Source organism: Taudactylus pleione, unplaced genomic scaffold (assembly GCF_031769625.1).
Source record: "Taudactylus pleione unplaced genomic scaffold, aTauple2 ptg001573l, whole genome shotgun sequence".
Lineage (NCBI taxonomy): Eukaryota > Metazoa > Chordata > Amphibia > Anura > Myobatrachidae > Taudactylus > Taudactylus pleione.
Window position 1 is genome coordinate 6,597,485 of NW_028285970.1, and position 26,358 is coordinate 6,623,842.

Here is a 26,358-nt window from a genome sequence, read left to right on the forward strand (position 1 = left end):
AAAATAAACACTTACCTTAAACTCCCGCTCCTGGTCCCGCCGCTGTCCGCTCCTCCGGCCGCTTTGCATGGGAGAGACGTCCGGTCAGCGCTACACTTGACTCGAGTATAAGCCGAGGGGGTACTTTTTCAGCACATTTTTTGTGCTGAAAAACTCGGCTCATACTCGAGTATATACGGTAGATTTTTTTCAATTCAATAAAGTAAAAACACAGCTCCCTGACAGCTTTTATTAATTTATGAATCAAAGCCTTTTAAGTTTCTTCATATAAAATTGTATTTTAACAAGGCCTTTATCTACTGCAACATAAATTGTTTACTTAAGTAGACACTGTTGTAAACTTACTATAGAATAATAAAAATCCTCTGCTCCTCCCTGAGTGAGTAATCAGTGAGTATCAGACCCATTAAGCTACTGTAATTGCGTCCTGTGTAGGACTTTCATTCCTATATCTATCCCCCTACCATACCACAGCAATCTCAGCAGTCTGTATGAGGTAAAACTCTGAACTTCTGTACACAATTGCGCTGTGCTGTGAGTACTTAGTACACTAATTGGCAGATAAGTAATGGGCCCCATACATCTGCCGGCCTTTTCAGCAATTCCCAGATCTCACCGGAACCGCTGATATGCCTGTCGAAAAATCCTGATAGGCGGCCATCGATGATCGCCAATCTTTTGAGGAATCTGCAAAATTTTTCATGTTAAAAATCCCTGATTTGCTTATCACGATCACATTTTGCTCACGATCGCAAGTCATGTTGGATTTCATTAATGCCCCGGCGTCTGGGGATCTAGGGATTAGCCCAATATAGGGGCCTTTAGCTAATCACCTTGCTGGCCAGACTCTCTCCCAGTCCAGTGTTTTCATTTGTTATTACTACTGTCTGTTACATTTTTAAAAAAAAGAAAACGTTTACTCCAGTGACAGGTCATTTTTACACACTGATCATTGCGTAACCCTTCATTACTGCTAGGTTGTCTATTAGTGCACATGCAGTAGGTATTGTTATATTGTCTGTATCCATGAGCCTTCTGTTTTAGGCATTTCTTTTTTTTACTTATTATGGTGATAATATTATTAATCTGTTACAATAGGTTGAGCTTTTCAAAAAAGATGTGGAGTCTCTGCAAGCTGAACTGAGCACAGTGTCTTCAATAAGTACCTCCCAGCTCAGCCTCTATGAAAATCTCCACATATCTCCTATAAAGGTAATTGAAAACCTTTATGAACCAGCTTGTCTGATTTACATTTTCACTGTACAGATATAGCACAGGTCAGATTGTCTGTTGGGTGAATCTGCAGTCATTGTGTATAAATAATGGCTCCCAAACCGGGTTGATGGTCCAGTCCCAAATCAAATAATTTGTACAGGCATCTTTGTAGGCTGAGCCATGCACCGCTTCTTGTATTAGAGAGGCATTATGCAGCCATTTACACAGGCTGCACTACTTAGTCTGTACCGCCTCCTTCATGTGGCTTCCTACACAGTCCTGGCAAACCTATATGTAAGCAGAATTCCCTATCCTCCCATGGCCACCCCTGACTTCATTACACCACCCCCATCCCCATGTCCCATCCTCTGTCTATGTCTTTGCCCTCTTTCTGTGTGTCTGTCATCATCTTTCTATTAGTCCCTATGTCTAAAACCTGTATGTGAACCTGCCTCTCTGTCTCCCCATGTGTGACTCGCTGACTTTCCCTTTGTGTATATGTCTCCCATTGTTCCCTCACTCCATGTTTCCCCTTTTCCTCCCTTGTGCTTCCACAGTTACTGTTCACTTACCCCCACACCTTCTTCCCCCTTGTCTTCCACTTCTCCCCTCTACACGGTTTTCTTTCCTGCTTTTCTGGTCAATGTGATAGACAAAGCCAGTGCCGGTAGCTCCCAGTCTGAAGCTAACAGAAGTGCAACCGTGTCCATCACCACATAATACCCCTTTCACATTGCAAACCCCAAGTCGGACCCGGGTTTTGAACCCGGGCCCGACCTGGGTCAGACCCGGGTCAGGGTCTTTCACATCGCCTTAATAACCCAGGTTATTCCCGGGTTATTGCAGATTTGGTGCCTTTTAACTCAACCCGGGTTGCCCATGTTAAAACAGTGTGATGTAATTTTTAAAGGATTTTATTGGCTCACAATTATGATGACGTTTTTTCAGTTAAGAAAAGGAGGGTCTGGGGAATGCTCCCAGTGCAGCAATCATGGCCGACAGAGCACAAGTCACAGCTGCAGCCCACATTTTGCTGTTGTTGCGATAAGTTATCTGTTTACATATTTCTTCCTCACCCCTGATCCGTAGCAACTCCATTACTTCTTCATCACTCCAGCTTGCCATGATTCCTCCTGTGAAAGTAAAGTGCAGTATAGTACACTGTACTGTCTGTATATAGCTTATTAATAGCTGCCTTTTCCCCAAAGTGTGCGGTGCAGGACAGTAATGTAACTACAGAGACATGTGCTCTGTGTGCAGGCTGGTCAGCTGACTGGAATAAGCCAATCAGCACTATTTTCTCGGACACTGTTCGAATATCCCTGGTCTGTACCATTTTAGAGCCAAATAACCCGGGCCGACCAGTGTTTAACCCTCCTTTCTACTTCAGGGTCCATAGGGGTCCACAGGGTGACCTTGGGGGTATAGCTGGATCCTGGATCCTCGGGCACCACGGAGTTAAAGCTTTTAGCTGCTCCCAGGATGCACTTGGGTCCAACCTCCCCTATACCCCGCCCCCGAGCCACAGGCACCTCAGTTTTAGATGGTGCCCGGCCGGAGTCGGGTCACCCTGCGGGGTGGGCTGCAGGAGCAGCCCCCTAAAGCTTTTAATTTTTTATTGAACTTAGTTAAATTTATTTATTTTTTACTATTAGTTTTTTCTCTAGAGCAGCAGCGCTGGGCTGTCTGTACAGACGCCCACGCTGCCGCTCCTTCTCCCTGCTGGCGCCGCGACGCCAGCACTGAACTGGGGATCGCGGCGGGGGAAGCCAGAGTCTGTACTAGCCGGACTCTGGCTTCCCCCGGGACTGCTGCCGGAAGACGCCGGGGAGATCAGGTAAGCCGCGCACCGCTGATTAGCGGCGGTGCGCGGGTTCCTTGTAAATGCAGTCCCATGCCCCCGGTCTAGGGGACAGACCGGGGGCGCTAGCGGTGGCGGCGGGCCCCCCCTCCAGCGGAGGCATACCCCGCCAGACCACTAGACCACCAGGGTTAATATCGCGGCAAGCGGGATGCCGGCAACCCGGGGGTTAATATGCTAGCCAGGGGAGGAAGCCTTCCCTGTCTAGCGGCTCCTCCCCTCAGCTCAGCGCGCCTTTCAGCTCGGAGTCTGGCGTCGCTGAGCTGCAGATACTCGGCCACTCCTCCTCTGAGGTCTCCAGCGGCCATTTTCTTACTGGCAGCGTGGATACTCTCAGGGAGCACGCGGACCGGTCCCCCTGTGTACCTCTCCCCTGCAGAAGGACAGTGTACACAGCACTATAGCCCTCCCAGACACTGAATCTGGGAGGTTGATTGTAGTGGAAAGGTGCAGTGAGTATATCTTCCTGCATGGTATGTGACTTTTGCTAGTGCTGCCTGTCTGTGTCTTTTTTCTACTTACTGTCAGCCTGTACCTATCCCTTTCCTTCTCCTACAAGCCCTACAGGTGTGCGCGGGAAGGGTGTTTCTACTGACCTCACCTATATAGATCACGTATTTGTGAGGTCCGTCACATACAGTTGTGTGCTACACAGTACCATATTGTGGGCTGTTGTTCAGCACACTGGTGAGTGCGCACGTTTTCTTCCTAAGTCATGTCTGAGGAGGAGATTGAGCACTCCGGGGCTCCAGCATTGTTCTCCTGCAGGCGCTGTTCTGCAGGAGTGGATAGGGAGGATTTGTCACAGGACGGCCTGTGCGGACGGTGCCAGGCGGTCCCTGGTACGTCTAAACCTCCCATTTCGCAGGAGCCACCATGGGCGATGTTTTCCCAGGTGCTGGTGTCCATCGCGGACCGTCTGTCGGTCCCGACTGCCGCCCCTACTAGGGCGTTGCCCCAGCCTGCCATCCCCCATTCCCCGGGTGTCCCACAATTATTGCAGACTCCCCCGGGGTCTCAGCCTGTTGGTCCCTATGCGGGGTTGCCAATGTATATTCAGTCCACCCCTGTGGCACAGCCGGCTGTGGTGCCGTTTCAGGCTCCTGTGACAGCTCCTCCACCCTGGGTGGATGCGCTTTCCCACACTGTCCAAGATTTGGCGGCAGCATCTTCGGCTTTTCAGTCGATGTTGCGCAGTGACGTGCCCTCCAGGGCGTCTAAACGCTCAGTCATGGCACAGGCTGCGCATCTTTCGGATTCTGAGGGGTTCTCGGATGATGGTGAGGTACAGGATGACTCAGCCTCAGATGCCTCAGTCCAGGAGGTAGACACTAAGTCTTCCATCAATGTGCGGGCTCTGGTTAAGGCGGTGCGGGCTATTCTTCTGATTGAGGATGAGGCACCCGCTCCCAAGTCAAGGTATCCTAGTTTTAAAAAAGCTAAGGTTACTTCTACAGCGTTCCCCTTGTCTGATCAGTTGACTGATCACATGGCGGTGGCCTGGCAGACGCCCAGTAAGCGTTTCCTGCCACAGAAACGCTTGGCGTCCAATTATCCATTCCCGGAAGCGCATTGTAAGAAATGGGAAACTCCGCCTGCAGTCGATTCCCATGTAACACGCCTCATCAGGAGTGCTACTTTGCCATTGCCGTCTATATCCTCGCTGAAGGATCCTACGGACAGGAAGGTGGAGACTTGTCTAAAGTCTATTTATTCTCTCTCAGGGGCTGTAGCCCGGCCGTCCATGGCCATCTCCTGGGTGGCCAAGGCCATTGAGGGGTGGGCCAACGCCTTGGAGGACACGTTTACGGATGAATCTCCGGACGTCCAGGGGGCGTTGTTAGGACAGATGAGAGATGCCGCCTCCTACATTGGAGAAGCATCTTTGGATGCTAGCCTGTTGACCTCTAGGGTTTCGGCGGCAGCAGTGTCTGCTCGTAGATCCTTGTGGTTGCGATCTTGGAGAGCAGACGCGGATTCAAAGAAAGGCTTGGAGGCCTTACCTTTTAATGGGGAATTACTATTTGGTCCGGACCTGGACAAAATAGTAGATACCCTGGCAAAATCCAAGTCAGCCTTCCTCCCTTCAGCTACTACACCTGCTAAGGTCCGGAGCTCGGCGTTTCGTTCCTTTCGGGTTCAGGGCAAGGCAAAGGGTCAGTCCTTCCCGAGGCAGTCCGCACCCAAGACCGCCACAAAGCCAAAGAAGCAAGCCTGGAGTGCTAGGCGCCCTTCTTCCAAGCCAGAAGATAAGCCTTCTGCGTGATGGGACGGGCCTCCCTCTGGGGGACCCCAGAGTGGGAGGCCGACTTCTTCAATTCGCCCAGTGCTGGCACAATACCACCACGGATGCCTGGGTGCGAGAAGTGGTCTCCCAGGGGTACGCCCTGTCTTTTCGGCACAGGCCGCCTTGCCAGTTTTTTTGCACAAGTCCTTCTCAGGACAAAACCAAGGCCTTGCAGGTTCAGGAAGCCATAGAGGCCTTGCTGACGGCGGGGGTCATTATACCCGTACCACAGTCTCAACGTGGGATGGGGTATTACTCTACGCTGTTTCTGGTGCAGAAACCCAATGGCTCTCATCGCCCCATCCTCAATTTGAAGTCCCTGAACAGGTTTCTCAGGGTTCCCAAATTCAGGATGGAAACTTTGCGTTCCATCATACTGGCGATGGAACCGGGGGATTATATGGTCTCCCTGGATATCCAGGACGCCTACCTCCATGTGCCTATAGCAACATCGCACCAAAGGTTTCTGCGGTTTGCTATTCTCCACAACCACTACCAATTCAGGGCTCTACCCTTTGGTCTCTCCACGGCACCAAGGGTATTTACCAAGGTGATGGCGGTCATGGCGGCTCACCTTTGGAGCCAGGGGATACGGTTGCTACCGTATCTAGACGACCTCCTCTTGCTGGCAAGCTCCCCGGAGGTACTGATCCAGCATCTCCACCTGACGGTCGCTTGTCTACAGGCGCACGGCTGGTTGATCAACTGGAAGAAATCCTCCCTCATCCCATCACAACGGATGGTTCATTTGGGGGCCCTGCTGGACTCTCGTCAGCAACGGATTTTTCTGACTCCAGAGAAGGTCTCCTCCTTACAGCTGCGGATTCACAGTTGTCTGAGCAGTGGCAGAGTGTCGGTGCACTCAGCGATGAGAGTTTTGGGGTCCATGGTGTCGGCATTCGACATGGTGGAGTTTGCCCAGTTCCATTCCAGGCCCCTGCAGGGGCTGATTCTTTCAGAATGGAACGGATTGCCACACAGGATCCGCTCTCAGATGCTGGTGTTGTCCTCGGAGGTGCGTCTGTCCCTAGCCTGGTGGCTGCAGACAGCGCATCTCCTGGAGGGGCGCCCCTTTTGGATCCCGGAATGGGTTCTGCTCACGACAGATGCCAGTCTCCGGGGTTGGGGGGCGGTGACAGGCTCCTTGTCACTTCAGGGTCGTTGGTCGGCGGAGGAAGCGATTCTCCCCATCAACATCCTGGAACTGCGGGCAGTATACAGAGCCCTGCAGTCGTCCGGCACCGCTCTTCACGGAAGGGCCGTTCAGGTGCAGTCAGACAACGCCACCACGGTGGCGTACATCAATCACCAGGGAGGGACTCGCAGTCGAGCTGCGATGTCGGAGGTGTCCCGCGTCCTGGCTTGGGCGGAGCGCTATCTTCCAGCTCTCTCGGCAGTTTTCATCCCAGGAGTCCTCAATTGGGAGGCAGACTTCCTCAGCCGTTACGATGTGCATCCCGGGGAATGGTCGCTTCATCCAGAGGTATTCCAACTACTCGTGGACAAGTGGGGGCTGCCAGAGCTGGACCTGATGGCGTCCCGTTACAATCACAAGCTGCCTGTGTACGGGTCAAGGACAAGGGACGCAGGCGCAAGTCTGATAGACGCGCTGTCGGTGAAATGGCTGTTTCAACTGGCTTACTTGTTCCCTCCGATATCTCTGCTGCCTCGGGTCCTGCGCAAGTTCAAACAGGACGGAGGCACACTGATCCTGGTGGCCCCAGCGTGGCCCAGAAGGCCGTGGTACTCCGATCTGCGGAGCCTGTCCATCGACGCTCCGTACCTCCTACCTCAACGGCGGGACCTGTTGTCTCAGGGGCCCTGTCTTCACCCGGATCTGGGTCGACTATCTTTGACGGCGTGGCTCTTGAGACAGCCGTCCTGAGGTCTCGGGGCTTTTCTAGCTCCGTTATTACCACCATGCTGAGGGCGCGCAAGCCTACTTCCGCGAGGATCTATCACAGAGTGTGGCACACTTACTTTCAGTGGTGCGAGGCCAGAAACTATGATCCCCAGGTGTTCCGAGTTTCGCGTATTCTGGCTTTCCTTCAGTCCGGTTTGGACTTAGGATTACGTCTTTCTTCACTGAAGGTACACGTGTCTGGTCTGTCGGTGTGGTTCCAGCGCAGGATCGCTGCTATGCCGGACGTACACACCTTTTTCCAGGGTGTTTTGAGAATCCAGCCTCCCTTTGTGCCACCTGTGGCCCCGTGGGATTTGGCGGTGGTTCTTAGGGCCTTACAGGGTCCTCCTTTTGAGCCCTTGGAGTCAGTGGAGCTCAAGTGGCTAACTTTTAAAACTGTTTTCCTCTTGGCAATTGCTTCTGCCAGGAGGGTTTCAGATTTGGGGGCGCTTTCTTGTCGTCCCCCTTTTCTGATTTTTCATCAGGACAGAGCGGTGCTTCGCACTCGTCCTGATTTCCTGCCTAAGGTGGTTTCCAGGTTCCACATTAATCAGGAAATTGTTGTACCAGCCTTTCAGTCACCTGATCTTTCGGCTGGGGAGACTTCCTTAGACGTTGTAAGGGCACTCCAGGTTTATGTGGACCGGACTAGTTCTGTGAGGAAGTCGGATTCTTTGTTTATCCTCTTTGGTTTTCACAAGAGGGGTTGGCCTGCCAACAAACAGACTCTAGCCCGTTGGCTTCGTTCTGTTATTATTGAGGCTTATATGCAGGAGGGTTTAGCTGTTCCAGCCTCTGTTAAGGCTCATTCCACTCGGTCCGTGGGCCCTTCTTGGGCTGCTAGCCGTGGCGCCTCTGCTGTTCAGCTCTGTAAGGCGGCCACCTGGTCTTCCATTCAGACCTTTTTGAGGTTCTATGCGTTTGACACCTTTGCCTCTCAGGATGCATCCTTTGGGCGCCGGGTTCTCCTATCAGCACAGGAGCGTCCCCGCCCTTAGTTGGACTGCTTTGGGACATCCCCAAGGTCACCCTGTGGACCCCTATGGACCCTGAAGTAGAAAACAAGAGATATGGTAAGAACTTACCTTTGTTATCTCTGTTTCTACGAAGTCCATAGGGTCCACAGGGCACCCGCCCTGACGCACCTGGCTTCATAAGGGCTCTGTGACTGGTCACCGGTTTTCCGTCTCCCATTTCTGTGAGTATGGTTCTTGTGTGTTCCAGTCTTCCTTCTCTCTGTTTCGTCTCCTCCTCCGGCCTGGGCTGCTTACCAACTGAGGTGCCTGTGGCTCGGGGGCGGGGTATAGGGGAGGTTGGACCCAAGTGCATCCTGGGAGCAGCTAAAAGCTTTAACTCCGTGGTGCCCGAGGATCCAGGATCCAGCTATACCCCCAAGGTCACCCTGTGGACCCTATGGACTTCGTAGAAACAGAGATAACAAAGGTAAGTTCTTACCATATCTCTTGTTTTTAACCCAGGTTGAAATACCAGGTCGGTCCACCCGGGTTATTCATTTTGGTGCATTTAAAAATCACATCGACCCGGGTTATTTTGGCGATGTGAAAGGGGTATATACTACTGAACCTGAGGATTGTTCATTTAATAATTATCGCTGCTTTTCTTAATAAGAAACTTTTGGTCTATGGGTGACATGAAGAAAATGCTGAGACTGTAGGACGCCATGATTCGAGAACACTTGGGAATCACTGATGTAGACCATGGAGTATGTTTATTGGTTGTGTTAACATAGTAATTTGTTTCACAAAGCACAATACACTTGACTGCTTAGTTTTCATTTATCTGACACGTGTAGTGCAATTGTATTGCATGGAGTTTGATAAAATGTGTGTCTGTATATACAACTGCATGCTGACTATTCTATTACTGGGTGAACAGTCAGGAGTACAAAACAATTGAACATGTTTTGCATCTCTTTTGTTTAATATTTATTTTAATATACTTTAATGCTTTTGTCAACTTATCTCCCTTAAAGCTACACTTGAGTTTTTCCCTAAGTACCGCTGGAGATGATGGGAATAAAGAGCTTAGAGATAAGGAGCTGATACCGGTGCAGTCTTTAAACCTCCTGCTAAAGAGCATTGGTGCCACCCTGACTGATGTGCAAGATGTTGTGTTCAAGTATGTGCTTCATATCTGCATTTTAGTATGAGGACATACGTGCATATAATTACAATGTCTGTTGTTTATCATTCATACATTTGTAGATTGGCTTTCTTTGATATTCAAAACCAAGTTTATTCTACACAAGAGCTGCAAACGGAAGTCATAAGGCATTATTCAAGACAAGTGAGTGTATATTGATATAGATAATGTGATTTCCTTCCCTTTAACACTTTCACTGCCACAGCCATAATGGTTATATCTGCACTCTAGCACTTCCAGATGGCATAGCTTCAATTGTTTGTTTAAATTGAAGGGAAACTATCCAGCATCACATTGCAGGAGCGATCTGAAGACCTTCCCACTGTTGAACGGTGTCTGCAGTTTATGAAGCCCTATGGGGCAGATTCATTTAGCCACAAACTAGGTTGCACAATTTTGTACTGAGGCAAAACAGGTGACTTTTTGCTATTTAGTTAGAAAATAGTTTTACGTTAATGCAGGTTTCAGTAGGAGAAATTTGCTTTTAGTTTTGCAGTTTCAGGCTTAGTGATAACTTTTTCAACAGTTCTTATGTTAATGTAAAAAAATGGCAGAACAGTGCTCACTGCTGAGCTGATCTATGTTCTGCCATTTTTTTACATTAAATTATGAACTGTTAAAAAAGTGTAACAGGCTGCACCAACTTCCGTGGTTGAGGGACAGGGAGCTCCTTTCTCTGCAATGGACTGGTAGGGGCCAATGTATAATATTTTGCTTCCTGTGGAGGCCAGTGTGGTTGTGTTTTTTATGTGGGGGCCAATGTATAATATTTTGCTTCCTGTGGAGGCCAGTGTGGTTGTGTTTTTTATGTGGGGGCCAATGTATAATATTTTGCTTTCTGCGGAGGCCAGTGTGGTTGTGTTTTTTATGTGGGGGCCAATGTATAATATTTTGCTTCCTGTGGAGGCCAGTGTGGTTGTGTTTTTTATGTGGGGGCCAATGTATAATATTTTGCTTCCTGTGGAGGCCAGTGTGGTTGTGTTTTTTATGTGGGGGCCAATGTATAATATTTTGCTTTCTGCGGAGGCCAGTGTGGTTGTGTTTTTTATGTGGGGGCCAATGTATAATATTTTGCTTTCTGCGGAGACCAGTGTGGTTGTGTTTTTTATATGGGGGCGAATGTATAATATTTTGCTTCCTGTGGAGGCCAGTGTGGTTGTGTTTTTTTATGTGGGGGCCAATGTATAGTATTTTGCTTCCTGTGGAGGCCAGTGTGTTAGTGTTTTTTATGTGGGGGCCAATGTATAATATTTTGCTTCCTGTGGAGGCCAGTGTGGTTGTGTTTTTTTATGTGGGGGCCAATGTATAGTATTTTGCTTCCTGTGGAGGCCAGTGTGTTAGTGTTTTTTATGTGGGGGCCAATGTATAATATTTTGCTTCCTGTGGAGGCCAGTGTGGTTGTGTTTTTTTATGTGGGGGCCAATGTATAATATTTTGCTTTCTGCGGAGGCCAGTGTGGTTGTGTTTTTTATGTGGGGGCCAATGTATAATATTTTGCTTTCTGCGGAGACCAGTGTGGTTGTGTTTTTTATATGGGGGCGAATGTATAATATTTTGCTTCCTGTGGAGGCCAGTGTGGTTGTGTTTTTTTATGTGGGGGCCAATGTATAGTATTTTGCTTCCTGTGGAGGCCAGTGTGTTAGTGTTTTTTATGTGGGGGCCAATGTATAATATTTTGCTTTCTGTGGAGGCCAGTGTGGTTGTTTTATTCTGCAGGGGCCAAAATGTTCTCTGTCTCAATTAAAAAAGTATTAAAAAATAAAAAACCTGATAGCACCCCCACCCTTCTATGGGTTGTTGTTGATTGATGATCCACCTTATCTTGTGTCTACCTTTCCACCCTTTTCTGTGTCCGATTCCTTATCCTTATTATAGCTTTTATTACCACTGTCTCATTATTATTGTTATTTTCTTTGTCATTAATATTATCAGCAGTATTGTCTGCATCATTTTTCTTACCATAACGTCTGTGTTTATCTCAGGCCCTTTAGATGCCTCCATTTATGCTTATTGTCTTTTTCTCTCATTTCTATGATAGATATGTATGTATTCTTATCACTACAAACTACTTGTTATACTTTCTGTTATAAAAAGTGTTAGAAACCCCCCCCCAAAAAAACCTTGATTTTCTGTTCTTAAACCAATATAGTTATGCACTGGCCCAGAACAGCACTAAATAGATGACATAGAGAAAACTTACAGACCTATTAGCTGAAAGATTTAGCCAATCAGAAATGTGGAAAACTTATAAAATGATTTCCCACATAACTCATTGGTTACCTGGTCCAATTATTTGTGTAATTGAAAAATAAATAAGTATAGTTTTTAATAATTGAAAAAATTATGACATTTAATCTACAACACTAAGTTTATGTAAACAATGATGAAATATGTTACAAATGAAACAATATGTAACGTCAAGTTATTCTTTTACTTTGTAGGCTATTAAGCAAATGTATGTTCTTGTTCTTGGCCTCGATGTGCTGGGAAATCCCTTTGGTTTATTCCGAGATTTGTCTGAAGGTGTGGAGGCATTTTTCTATGAACCGTACCAGGTAATGGATGTCATTCTGACATAGTAATTTTAGCTGCTGGTATCCTACAGCATTTAATCATATTAGGTAATTGTATGATAAAACAGATAAAGATTTGTCAGTGATAGCGGTCGATAAATGGATTTCTGTTTGTAGGCTCATTTAAAAGCACAGTGCAAATAACATAGACGTGTTGGACCCATAACGGCCAGTGAGTTATTTGTTGTTATTAGTCTGACGTGTAGTGCGGATCTTTCTTGTCTGTAGTTTTCTATTTAAACTGTTCATCAGTTCTAAATAATCTAACATTAACTATACACCCTGAGTCAAATCTTCATTGCACTGTACATTTAGTAAGACGCATAGAACTGGTCTATCATAGTTATAAGCACTAAGCATATTACTATTCTCAGCATATTACTGCCATCACTGCTCAGCATATCAGTAATGGTGATGCCAGGCATTATACAGTGGTATTTAGCATATCATAAGCAGCATATTATAACCATAGTGTCCATTATTGTAACGCCAGTATATTGCAACAACTAGTTAAGTTAAAGTATTGAAATGCTGCATAAAATATTGAAAGAGTTATGATCTCATGCAACACAGCTCTGTATAACCAGAATGGAGGGTCAGAACAGGGCTTTGTGCCGATCCCGTCCCCGAAACCCGTGACATCATGATGCTATGCCTAGGGGGCAGGGCCGCAAGCTCTAGGAAGTACTGCCTGGAGGGTCGGGTAGCTCCACAGCCTGCGGGTAACTGCTCACAGCATTCCTTGGATGCTGCAAGAGGCTGTGCAGCAGTATTACTGGCACCAGGGTTCTATTCCAAGCACCCTGCAAGCCACATGCAAGTGCCGCTGGGCAGCGATGGTGCCACCTCCAGGGCCCTGTGCGACTGCACCGGCCCCACACCCCTAGCTACAGCCCTGCCAGCATGTACAGTAATTCAGATTATCATCAGATTAGTATTAATTACAGTGGCAATTAGACCACTTCTTCAGTACTAGTACAGAAGGCATACCCCTTATAGGTTGACCGAAGTTGGACACTTGAGTTGATATCTGAAATCTGTCCCAGTATCACCAGGTGGCGTGGCTTCAAACTGAATGCCATACACAATGTGATCTAATCAAAATCATTATGGTCATTATCTGGCATGACCAGTCACTGTTACACACCTATGTATGTGGCCATCATATGACAGCATTTACAGATGACTGATATAAGGCCTTTGTGATCCATCTGCTAGGCCAGTGTACTGATCATTGATATTTGTCCAATTTGACAACCCACCTTTGCTGACAAATTAGCTTTGTATACAGAGCAGAAACCTTTCTAATGCCCACCATACATACAAGAACCCCTTCTAACACCTAGTGTACAAAGCAGAGCAAATGGACAGTTGTAAGTGGGCGCAACATTTTAATACAAGTGAAAAATTCCTGGTAAGTGTGCATAGCATTTACTGGACATTCTGTTTTGTTGTACTCACACAGGGTGCAATTCAAGGGCCAGAAGAGTTTGTAGAGGGAATGGCTCTAGGAGTAAAGGCTCTCGTGGGAGGAGCTGTCGGTAAGTTTAAAAAAAAAATCTCTCCTGCTGAATGCCGGTATTTCTACTTCAGGGTCCATAGGGTATCCACAGGATACCTTGGGGTATAGGTGTGACGTCAGTCGCCGGGCACCATAGAGTTAAGCTTTTCAGCCTCCCAGGATGCACTAGGGTCCCCCTCCTATACCCCGCCCCCGAGCCAAAGCACCTCAGTTTAGTTTGGTGCCCGGCCGGAGTCGGGTGCACCTGTCGGAGTGGGGGCTAGAAGAGCCCCTGAAGCTTTCTTCTATGCAGCTGTGGCTGCACATCTGGATGTACAGCATGGACAGTCAGTCCTGACGTCCATGCTGTCTTCCCTACACCCCTGCCGGTACCAGAACGCCGGTACCAATCCGGGGATGCTGGTGAGCATCTGGGGTCACAGCTAGCGGTGACCCTAGATGTTCCGGACCATGGCCGGATTCAAGGGGGACAAAGGTAAGCAGCGGGGTCCCGTTGTGGGTCCCCGCTGGTCACATGGTCCTAAGTCCCCAGGCAGGGGGCTCCCTGGGGACTGGCTGCAGCGTGGAGCCAGGCGACCAACCTGCGCTTCCACTACCCCCTGGGACAGCGGACCGCAGCAGAGCGGTAGCGCTGCGGCGTCCCAGGGGTTAAATGCATGCCAGGGGAGCGCGCCTTCCCTGTCTCACAGCCGGCGCCTCCCCCGCTGCACAGAGCCCCCTCTGCTGCTGCCGACTGGCCCTGTGGCAGCGCTCCTCCCCCAGGCCAGCCTCCTCTCTGCTCCTCGGCGGCCATCTTCTTCTGAACGCATGGTGAACGCTGCTGGAAGCCTGGAAGGAAGCATCGTGGTCTGGGTCCCCCTGCATACCTCTCCTCCGCTGTGGTCAGGTCTGTGTATGCAGCGCTGTGTCCTACCAGGCCCTGTGTCTGCGTAGTTGAGTGATCAGCGCTGTTAGTGCAGGAATTGATTTTCTTTGCATTGTATGTGACTGTGCTAGCGCTGCTGCCTGTAACTTTTCTTCTAAACTGTCAGCTTTATTCTGTCCCTGTTCTTTCTGCTAAGCCCTTGCGGTGCGGTGCTGCAGGGTGGTCTCTCGCCTATTTACTATATAATTGGTGAGAGAGGTCACATACCTGGTGCCATCATGTCTGAAAGTGATTTTCCTCTCCGGCTACAGTGTACTACGTGTAAAGTACCGTTAGCGGAGGGGGAGGGTAGCGCGGAGGGCCTTTGCCGGCAATGTTTGTCCATGGCGCGGCCGCTTACGGTTACAGCACCGGTACAGGAGCCGCCCTGGGCTTGTTTCGCTCAGGCGCTTACAGCCTTAGTGGGCCAGTTAGCTCCGCAGCCCGCGTTTACACCGATGGGTTTGTCCCAGGAGTCAGTGGTGTCGTCACCCATGCAGGGTTTCCCACGACAATTGGTGGTACCCCACAGTCTCCCTATTTCCCCGCTCTCGGTTTCTCAGGAGCCAGCGTGGGTTAACTCCCTGACGAGTTCTGTACAGCACTTGTCGGATGTGTTGCAAGGGGAGTCTGTGATGCGGCCGCATAAACGGCCGGTGGCGTCTCTGTCGGCTCCTTATGAGGATGACGAGGGGACGTCTGATGATGATCTCTGGGGAGATTCTGGATCCTTACGATCAGGAACCTCTCCACACTAAGGACACTGATGCTAAGTCCAAAGTATATATTCCTGGACTTATTCGGGCGGTCCGCACAGCCTTGGTGATTGAGGACGAAGTTCCCCCAGCGGCTAAATCTAAGTATGCCTTTTTCAAAGATGTGAAGGGCGATGCCACAGTCTTTCCTCTTTCGGGTCAGTTAGTGGACCATTTAGAGGAGGCGTGGAAACAGCCTGGCAAAAGATACCAGCCGCAGAGACGCCTGGCGGTGGCTTATCCGTTCGCGGATAATTATTTTGCAAAGTGGGAATCCCCTCCACAGGTGGATTCTCACGTGACCCGTCTTGTCCGTAGTGCCACATTGCCGATGCCATCCATGTCCTCCCTTAAAGATGCTACGGACCGCAAGGTGGAGATCTGCCTGAAGTCCGCTTATTCCCTTGCGGGGGGGGGCAGCACGGCCAGCTATGGCCATTTGCTGGGTTGCCAGAGCGATGGAGCGCTGGGCGGATTCATTAGAGGCTTCTTTTGATTCCGACTGTCCGGCCGAACAGGCAGAGTTGATTGGTAATCTCCGTGATTCGGCCACTTATATCAACGAGGCGGCCCTAGACATTAGTACTCTGGTGTCTAGAATTTCTTCAGCAGCGGTGGCTGCTCGTCGCACCTTGTGGCTGCGATCCTGGAAGGCGGACGCAGATTCCAAAAAGGGTCTGGAGGCGTTGCCGTTTACCGGAGAAGTTCTCTTCGGTCCGGATCTGGATAAGATTGTGGCCACGCTGGCGGCAGCCAAATCGGCTTGTCTCCCGTCGGCCGCTGCTCCTTCTGGTTCTGGACCATCATCCTTTCGGTCATCTAGGGCCCAGGGCAGGCCCAAACCACAGTCTTTTCCTCGACAGGCTGGCCCTAAGAAATCAGCCAAGCCCCGGAAGCAGGCATGGAGTACCAGACGTCCGGCCCCCAAGCCAGATGACAAGCCTGCGGCCTGACGGTCCGGGCCTCCCTTTGGGGGATCCCAGGGTGGGAGGCCGCCTGCTGCAGTTCGCCCAGTGTTGGTCGGCCACTACGACAGACATTTGGGTTCGCGAGGTGGTCTCCAATGGGTACGCCCTCTCCTTCCGGCACAGACCCCCGGCGCGGTTCTTCACCACGGGTCTACCATCAGACCGGAACAAGGCTACGGAGCTGTGGAAGGTATTGCACACCATGCTCCAGGCTGGAGTTATAGTGCCTGTTCCATTCTCCCAGAGGGGCCAGGGTTTCTATTCAAATCTTTTTTTGGTACAGAAACCCAATGGGTCGTATCGTCCGATTCTCAACCTCAAAGCACTCAACAAGTCTTTGCGGGTTCCGAAGTTTACTTTGCGGGTTTCCGACTACATGGTGTCATTGGACATACAGGACGCTTACCTGCATGTTCCTATTCTTTTGCGCCATCAACAGTTCCTCAGGTTTGCAATCCGCAGCGACCACTTCCAGTTTCGGGCGTTACCTTTTGGCCTGGCGACAGCACCACGTGTTTTCACCAAGGTGATGGCGGTCATGGCGGCTTCTCTGCGGCTGCAGGGAGTCCGCATGTTGCCGTACTTGGACGACCTGTTATTGGTGGCAGGATCTCCAGAGCTCCTGTTACGCCACTTGGACCTGACCATTGCACTGCTGCAACGGCACGGCTGGCTAATCAACTGGCAGAAGTCCACTCTAATCCCGTCTCGGAGGATTCTGCATCTGGGAACCTTATTGGACTCGGGACAGCAAAGGATCTTTGTGACGGAGGACAAGATCTCTGCTTTACAGTCAAGGGTGCGCAGTTGTCTGCACAGCCGCAGGGTGTCCCTACACTCGGCGATGAGGTTACTTGGCTCCATGGTGTCGGTGTTCGACATGGTGGAATTCGCCCAGTTTCACTCCAGACCTCTGCAGCACCTGATCCTGTCCAAGTGGAACGGGCTGCCTCAGTCTCTGAAGTCCCAGACGATTGTGATCACCCCGGAGGTTCGCCTGTCCCTTGCTTGGTGGTTACAGACGACCCACCTCAACAAGGGACGTCCGTTCTGGGTTCCAAATTGGGTCCTGTTGACAACGGACGCCAGTCTTCGGGGCTGGGGAGCAGTTTCGGGTCCACACTTGTTCCAGGGCAGGTGGACGCCGACAGAAGCGGAGCTTCCAATAAATATCTTGGAACTCCGTGCGGTCTTCAATGCTCTCCAGCAGGCACATCGGTTTCTCCAGGGTCACCCGGTGCAGGTCCAGTCGGACAACACTACCACCATGGCCTACATAAACAGGCAGTCGGGCGGCTCTCGTAGAGGTCTCTCGGATCCTGGTTTGGGCGGGGCGTTCACAGCCATATCAGCGGTCTTCATCCCGGGAGTGCTAAATTGGGAGGCGGACTTTCTAAGTCGCCAGGACGTTCATCCGGGGGAATGGTCCCTGCACCCGGACGTTTTTCAACTGCTGGTGGACAGGTGGGGTCTTCCAGAGATCGACCTCATGGCGTCCCGGCACAACAACAAGTTGCCGGTGTACGGGTCTCGCACAAGAGACGAAGGGGCGTCTCTGGTGGATGCTCTGTCCGTCCGGTGGACGTTCCGGTTCGCATGCCTGTTCCCTCCAGTCTCCTTTCTTCCACGGGTAATCCGGAAATTCAAACAGGAAGGAGGGACGCTCCTGTTGATAGCTCCCGCGTGGCCCAGACGGCACTGGTTCTCAGACCTTCAGGGTCTGTCCGTGGACAGTCCTCTGCGGTTGCCGCTACAACCGGACCTTCTGTCTCAGGGTCCTTGTCTTCACCCGGACCTGACTCGGCTGTCTTTGATGGCGTGGCTGTTGAGACGGCCATGCTGAGGTCCCGTGGGTTTTCCAGCTCTGTGGTGCGTACCATGTTGCGAGCTCGGAAACCGTCTCCCGCGAGGATATACCATCGCGTGTGGCATACATTCTTCCAGTGGTGTCGACCGAGAGGTTATGCACTGCGGGAGTTTCGTCTGTCTCGGATTCTCGCCTTCCTGCAAGCGGGACTAGATCATGGGCTTCGCCTTGCTTCTTTGAAGGTACAGGTTTCGGCCCTATCTGTCTGGTTTCACCGTAGGATTGCTACAATCCTGGATGTGCGCACCATTATGCAAGGTGTTCTCCGCATTCAGCCGCCCTTTGTTCCACCTGTGGCGCCTTGGGATTTGGCTGTGGTCCTGAGGGCTCTCCAAGGACCGCCGTTTGAACCACTGAGTTCAGTGGATCTTAAATGGCTAACAGCTAAGACTGTTTTCCTTCTGGCTATTGCTTCGGCCAGACGTGTTTCTGATTTAGGGGCTCTTTCTTGTAGACCCCCTTTCTTGGTTTTTCATGGGAACAGGGCAGTGCTCCGCACTCGGCCCGAGTTTCTTCCCAAAGTTGTTTCCCAGTTTCATGTTAACGAGGAAATTTTTGTTCCGGCCTTTAACTCACAGTGTCTTTCCGTGGGTGAGGCCTCTTTGGATGTTGTGCGGGCCTTAAGGACTTATGTTGACCGCACTTCTTCGTTTAGGAAGTCAGACACTTTGTTTGTCCTCTATGGCTTCCGTAAAAAGGGTTGGCCTGCTTCAAAGCAAACTTTGGCAGCCTGGATCCGTATGGCTATTTCTGAAGCTTATATTCATGAAGGCCTACCGGTTCCTCCTTCTCTGAAGGCTCATTCCACTAGGTCTGTGGGTCCTTCGTGGGCAGCTCGACGTGGTGCCTCTGCAGTCCAGATCTGCAAGGCTGCTACGTGGTCCTCTGTCCATACCTTCGTGAGGTATTACAGGTTTGACACCTTCGCCTCTCAGGATGCTTCCTTCGGGCGGCGGATTCTCCTTTCTGCACAGGAGCATCCCCACCCTTAAAGGATACTGCTTTGGGACATCCCCAAGGTATCCTGTGGATACCCTATGGACCCTGAAGTAGAAAATATGAGATATGGTAAGAACTTACCCTTGTTATCTCTATTTCTACGAAGTCCATAGGGTTCCACAGGACTCCCGCCCTGTCGCACCTGTGCTGCAGATGGGCTTTGCTCTGGTCACCGGTTTTTCCGTCTCCCTCTGGTGAGAATGTGATTCTTGTGTGTGTCCAGATCTTTTTTCTCTCTCTTCCTCCGGCCGATGGCTTGGTAACTAACTGAGGTGTCTTGGCTCGGGGGCGGGGTATAGGAGGGGGACCCTAGTGCATCCTGGGAGGCTGAAAAGCTTAACTCTATGGTGCCCGGCGACTGACGTCACACCTATATCCCAAGGTATCCTGTGGAACCCTATGGACTTCGTAGAAATAGAGATAACAAGGGTAAATTCTTACCATATCTCATATTATACGTTATTTATCCAAATAATCATCTGTTAACAGACTGGTAAATGGAAATGTTTCCTTAAAATGTTGAGTCATGGTTGTCTGTTAAAAGTTATACATAATTGCAAGAATATCTGTGTACATATTCTGTTCATATAAAGTGTATTGCCACTAAAAACAAATGTAGTGAAGGATACCATTACAGCATACAAAGAAATGTACCTAAACAAAGATTACAGAGTCTGATTCAGATACAGTCGCAATGCCGATGATTTTGCAAATGGCCTTTTTTTTCTACGGCATATAAGTCACACTACGCATGTGCCAAGATGGTCCTGCTACACCAGGGACCGTTTATAGGCAGCAATGGCGGATAGCGACTCAAACACAGGTGTGTCACGCCGCGTTTCTGCCTGTGACCCTTTTACGCAGTTGCAAAGGCTCCAGCAACTCCGTACTAACAGCCATTTTATGGTTACTCAGAAGATCGATGATTGCCCGATGTGCAACCAATGGTTGCGTCTTTGTACGCAAACGGCAGATCTGAGATGCCGCAGGTGGTGTCTCAATACAAGTCCCGACAGCTGTGACATTTGAATATTTTCGCACGTCCGCTGCGACGGCACTTGCAACCGTCTCTGATTCAGTCCCACAATACAGAAACAAAGGCGCATTTTTTATATTGTATTACAAAATATAAAACATTTTCACCCCCCCACATATTTTCATTATACTATGACAACTTTTTGTGAATGTGAACATGGGAACTTCAGATAAAATGATGACTCACCCAAACACCTACAAAATATTCCAGTCCTCCAATATTTGTCTTCCTAATCCACCTTCCTCCAAAATAAAGGGTTTATGCTCTGTTGGGTTACAACAATGGGAGGGGAATTTGGAACGAACATAGAAATTTTGAGTATTGAATCCTGTAACTGTGTTAGATTGTGTTTAAAGTACACATATGGGATAGTCCTATTACCAAGAGGTTTTAGGTTGAGTATCTGGAGTTTTTGTAATTACAGATATGTCCTTCCTTATCTATCCTCCCTGCGTTATGAGTCACGTTACACAGGGCACATGAGAGCCGCTTTCTCCCATGCGACTGGGCCGCTGCCAGGCGTCTTTGTCACCGTAATTGTGTTGTCTTCGCAATGTGATGCAAATAAGACACACAAGCTGACTTTGCTGATTAATATGATATGTGGAATGTGTATGTTCTGTGTGCGGCCGAGTCTGTAAAATCACCACAACGGAACATGGTGAGTAAAACAGCCGCTGACACTGTAATGTAGCATTTCATATACAGATACAGCTGCAGTCACACACAGAACATACACATGCCGCATATCATTTTCATCAGCAGAGTCTGCTTGTGCGCCTTATTCACATCACATTGCGAATGAGACAATTCAGATGTTCAGCATGAGTAAACTCACACAGGACTAGAAGGGCTGTTTAATGTGACTACAGCTACAATGACGGAGGACACATCTGTATATACAACTACTATGAGAAAAACTATAGAAATTTTATTCCAATTTTAGCAAATTTTTTCCTGTATAATGAACATAAACAAAAATATTTCTCTTTCGTCTGGGCTGGGGGACACTGGACCATGGGCTGTAGGTGGGAAGGCGTGGATTTGGCACTAACACTGAAATCTATAACTCCTCCCCTCTGCAACCCCTGACTTCAGTGTAAGTTTAGTGCCTGTGGAAAGAGGCACGGTTTTTCAGCTGGTTTAGCTTAGGGATTTTTTTCCTTTATTTGTAATGTTATGTTTATTTTTTACTATAGGTACTGTGCACTGCTTTTAGCAGCGCACGGCTGGAGTGTAAAGCGGCGGTTAGAGCCGCATCTAAGGGGGGATGGCGCTGAGCGCTTCCCCCATTCCACACACTCCAGTCTCTGGAGAGACTGTCTGGGCCCGGATGGCGGGCGCCATCTTGCCGGTTTCTTGTCGGCGGCTCCTGTGGGGAGAGCGCCGACTACAGACCGACCGAAGGTGAGACCTACAGCAACACCACACTGGACATGCTGTTCTTGGAAGCTATGCAGTGTTGGGTCTGGTTAATGCTTCAATGGGAGACCACCTGGGAATACCAGGTGCTGTAGGTAAATGCGGGTCAGTCCAAGTTCTTTCCCCACTGAGGGGAGTAACACTTGAAGGAAGGAGCAGTGATACTCACTTCAGTATGACGGGGGGAGGAGCCGTGACTGCTGGTTCCATCCGCTCTCCAGTGGCAGAATACAGGCTCCCAGGAAGTCTGATCACAGCTTTTTAATGGACACAAGCCTGAACAGCATGGAGGGAAGACAGAGCACGCTCCTTTCCCTCTGCAGCGTACAGCTAAGTAGTTTTCAGTATTACTGTAATCTGTTCTTGTGCCTGCTTGGAGTGTTTGCATATTCATTGCCACTTGTTATATTTTTTGTATTGTGTTTTTAAAAAAAAAAAAAGCTTGTCCGGTACATGTTCCCTGTGTCAGGCTAAATTGCCGTGTGGACAACTGGATGCAAGGGCTTTGTGTATGGACTGTCAGCTGGGGCCCACGTGTGCGCAGCCAGCTGGGGGAGCCACTCTGCTTATGGAGGAGCCGTCATCGGCTCAGGCTATGAGTCGTTTACTCTCTGACGTTGCTCCACCGTAGAGAGGAATTAGCCCAAGCAGCGCCAGCGCCTGTTTTGCCCTCACCACCTGCTGTTGCAGTCGGTGGTTACCAGGGTCCTGATCCTCCTTGGGTCCGTACCATGGAGTGCTCGGCAGTAGGGTCGAGAAAGTATCAGCATTTATGGAACGCTTCTTTGAGGAGTCTAAACTACGCACTACGCATAAGCGTCCTCCTCCATCCAGTGTCTTGTTGGAGTCAGATCTTGATGGGGAGGAAGAAGAGGAGGAGGGGGAACTCCAAGAGGAGGTTCTGCCCGACGAGGAAGGTTCAGACTGAGTCAAGTCAGGGCGCAGAGGACCTTATTATGGCAGTATGACAGTCTTTGGACTGTCTGTTCCTTGACGCCTCAGCTAGGGCGGAAGGGCCGTTTAAGCGGAGGCGTAAGAAGGTCGTTTGTTTCCCAGTGTCTCAGGATCTTTCAGATCTGGTAGAGGAAGCCTGGAAGACCACAGATTAAAAGTATGTTACTCCTCGTAAGTTTGCAGCCCTTTATCCCTTTCCACAGGAGCAGTGGGAGCTGCCTCCAAGAGTGGATGCGGCTGTGGCTCGTTTAGCAAAGCACACGACTCTGCCGGTCCAAGGGGTTGCCTTCTTAAGGATCCGCTGGACAAAAAAAATTGAAGGGATGCCTTAGAAGTATTTTTATGGGCGCCAGAGTGGTTATTCGCCCATTATTGGCATCTGCATGGGTCTCTCGACTCATCCAGAGAGGACTTACTGGTACTGGCGGAACACATACGTGCGGCTGCAGACTATGTGTGTAAGGCTGCACAAGAAGGAGCGCAGATTTCCTCTAGAGTCTCAGCCACGGCAGTAGCGGCAGGCAGAGCACTCTGGCTTTGCGCCTGGGAGGCGGACGCCGAATCCAAACACGCTTTAGAGTCTCTGCCATTTTGTGGAGGCATCCTGTTCGGCTCTGAGCTTGATACTATTATATCCCAGGCGACAGATGGAAAGAGCACTTTTCTGCCTGTAGTGTCCCAGAAGATCAAGGGCTCACGTTTCCGAGTCTTCCGTTCTTCCTTTCGAGGAGGGGGAACGATTAGAGGTAAGGCGGCCCAAGGATTCTCTTTTCCCCGTAGGGGTTCTGCTCCCCGGGGTAGATTCTCCGGCACATTCAGGCGCCTGGCTGCTAGGGCATCTGAGAAGCCGAGTACCTGACAGGATCTCAGCCCATCCGGTCTCAGGGAAGGTAGGGGCCATCTCCTTTTTTTCTGAGACAGGTGGGTAGCTTTAGGAGTAGATGCTGGGTAAGGGGCATTGTCTCCCGAGGTTATGTGATCGACCTACGAGGGAAGTCTTCGCTACAGCACTACCCAGGGAGCCAGAGAAGAGACGGGCATTAAACCAGGCTATCAGTTCCCTCTGTTCAGAAGGGGTTATAGTTCCTGTTCCACAGTCTCATTTCGGTTTCGCATTGGAGTCGCTCCAATCAGTGATCCAGGGTATGTCGGCAAACGAGTTTCTGGCATCTATCGACATCAGAGATGCATATCTCCACATACTGATTTGGGCGGGGCATCAGTCTCTACTCAGGTTTGCAGTCGGTAGAGCCCATTACCAGTTCTAGGCTCTGCCGTTCGGTTTGGCTACAGCTCCGCGGGTCTTCACAAAGATCATGGCAGCAATGGCAAGCTTACTGCATTCCGAGGGGATAACGGCGATTCTCTATTTGGATGATTTGCTAGTAAAGGCGGATTCTGCTGCCCAACTTCAGCTCCACCTGGATCACACGGTGCAGGTGGTACAGCATCATGGGTGGATACTGAATCTCGAGAAGAGTCACCTCAGGCCGTGCCAACGTCTGACGTTTTTAGGGGTGATTTTCGATACAGCATTGAAAAGGGGTTTCTTGCCCGAGCCCAAAACCCGGGCCCTTCAAGACTTAGTCAGGAAAGTGCTGTCTGCCCCTCAGCCATCTGTTTGGCTGGGCATGAGGTTACTAGGCATGATGGTCTCTACCTTCAAGACCATCCAGTATGGCCGCTTCCATTCACAGATTTTCCAGTGGGAGATTCTCCGGAATTGGACAGCCTGCTCAGTTGACCTTTCTTCTCAATTGTTGGTTCTGTCAGACAGCACTCGTCAGTCACTTCGCTGGTGGCTGATTACCGATCACCTTCTCCAGGGTCGGTCCCTGGTGACTTTCCAGCTGCTTTATTATCACCACAGATGCAAGTCTCAGAGGTTGGGGAGCGGTGACGGAGAAACTCTATCTCCAGGGCACCTGGTCGTCATCAGAGATAGGTTTCCCAATAAATATGCTGGAGCTCCGGGCCATTTATTGGGACTGTGCGGGGCTCAGGCCCTCCTGGCGGGCCGACCAGTGAGGATCCAATCAGACAACACCACTGCAGTGGCATGTGTAAACCAACAGGGCGGAACCAAAAGTGCACTTGCCATGGCAGAGGCAAGTCTCATTCTCTCTTGGGCGGAGACGTTCCTCCCAGCAATTTCAACAGTCTTCATACCGGGGGAGGAGATTTGGGAGGCAGACTACCTCAGCAGGACTACGTTCCTGCCAGGGGAGTGGTCTCTCCACCTGGAGGTTTTCCAGCAACTGGTCCAGAGATGGGGGCTGCCGGAGGTGGACCTGATGGCGTCTCGCCACAATTGCAAGGTCCCTTGATTTTGTGCAAGGTCCAGAGATCCTTCGTCATTTGCAGTGGATGCCATGACAGTTCCTTGGAACTTCCGTCTGGCCTACATTTTTCCTCCAATTCCCATGTTACCAAGAGTACGTCGAGTCAGGGAGCAGCAGGTTTCAGTCATCCTAGTGGCTCCAAACTGGCCACGCCAGTCGTGGTTCGTCACGGTTCACAGGCTAGCCGCAGGGCCAGGTTGGAGTCTGCCTCTGCGTCCAGATCTTCTGCTACAGGGGCCATTCTGTCACGAGGGCCTACCTCAGTTGGCTTTAATGGCCTGGTTAATGAGACCGGGCTCTTGAAGGCCAGGGGTTTTTCCCCTTCAGTCATCAGGACCATGCTCCGGGCGCGGAAGCAGGTTTCCGCGCAGAACCTCCACAGGGTTTGGAAAACCTATATTGTGTGGTGTGAGCAATGGGGAGTACATACTGCCCAGTTCCACTGGCCAAGGTTTTTAGCATTTCTGCAGGGCGGTTTGGAGGCTGGCTTACGGCTTCGATCTTTGGAATCCGTGGTCCTTCGGTTCGTAACGTGGAAAGTGGTTTTCCTGATGGCCATTGCCTCTTCGGGTCTCTGAGTTGGGGACCTTGTCCTGCAAACCACCTTTTCTTGTTTGCCATGACGATAGGGCTGTGCTCAGGATGGTTCCTTCTTTTCAACCGAAAGTGGTTTCTTCTTTCCACTTAAACCAGGAGATTGTTTTTCCTGTTTTCTCATCTTCAGAGTCCTCAGGGGACCAGGACGATTTATCACTGTTGGATGTTGTCCGGGCTTTACGCATTTATTTAGACAGAACTTCTATCTTACGTAAAACGGACTCTCTACGACGCCCACAAACGGGGCTGGCCAGCCACAAAGCAGACCATTGCAAAATGGCTCTACTCAGTGATTTCAAGGGCTTACTCAGAGGTGGGGCGCCCGGCACCAGCTAGGGTGTTGGCTCATTCCACTAGGGCCGTGGCAGCCTCCTAAGCGGCGCGTCATGGGGCTTCGGCTGAACAGGTTTGTCGCGCAGCCACCTGGTCCTCTGTCCACACGTTTGTGCGGTTCTACAGGTTTCACGTTTTTGCCTTCGGGGACGCACATTTTGGGCGTACAGTTCTCCGGTCGGGCAATCTGAGCGTTCCCTCCCATGGGGGCGGCTTTTGAACATCCCATGGTCCAGTGTCCCCCAGCCCAGACGAAAGAGAAAATAGGATTTTTGGGTACTTGCCGTTGAATCCTATTCTCTGAGTCAGGCAGGGGGACACTGCGTTCCCTCCCTCACGTTCAGCGTTATTGAGTATGAGTTATGATTTTGGGTCGTAATGACCGTCAGTTTAATTTTTATTTCTCGGAGTGACAGTGTCACTGAGTATTGCTTCTCCTTACCAGGCACTTTTGAAGTTATACTGAAGTCAAGGGTTGCAGAGGGCATGAGTTATAGATTTCAGTGTTAGTGCCACATCCACGCCTTCCCACCTACAACTCATGGTCCAGTGTACCCCAGCCTGACTCAGAGAAAAGGATTCAACGGTAAGTACCCAAAAATCCTATTATTTACTCTGTTGTGCTACTAAAAGAAAACCCCTTTATTTTCTGAAAAA

At 50.1% G+C, this 26,358-nt stretch overlaps 1 protein-coding gene across 1 annotated transcript in view; it reads left to right on the plus strand.

Moving 5' to 3' along the window:
* VPS13A (vacuolar protein sorting 13 homolog A) overlaps positions 1–26,358 on the plus strand; it is a 314,889-nt gene that overhangs the window by 242,685 nt on the left and 45,846 nt on the right. The window contains 5 exon segments of the mRNA XM_088464073.1: positions 1,099–1,212; positions 9,260–9,405; positions 9,492–9,573; positions 11,871–11,984; positions 13,468–13,543. Of these exon segments, the coding sequence (XP_088320199.1) occupies positions 1,099–1,212; positions 9,260–9,405; positions 9,492–9,573; positions 11,871–11,984; positions 13,468–13,543 (532 nt within the window).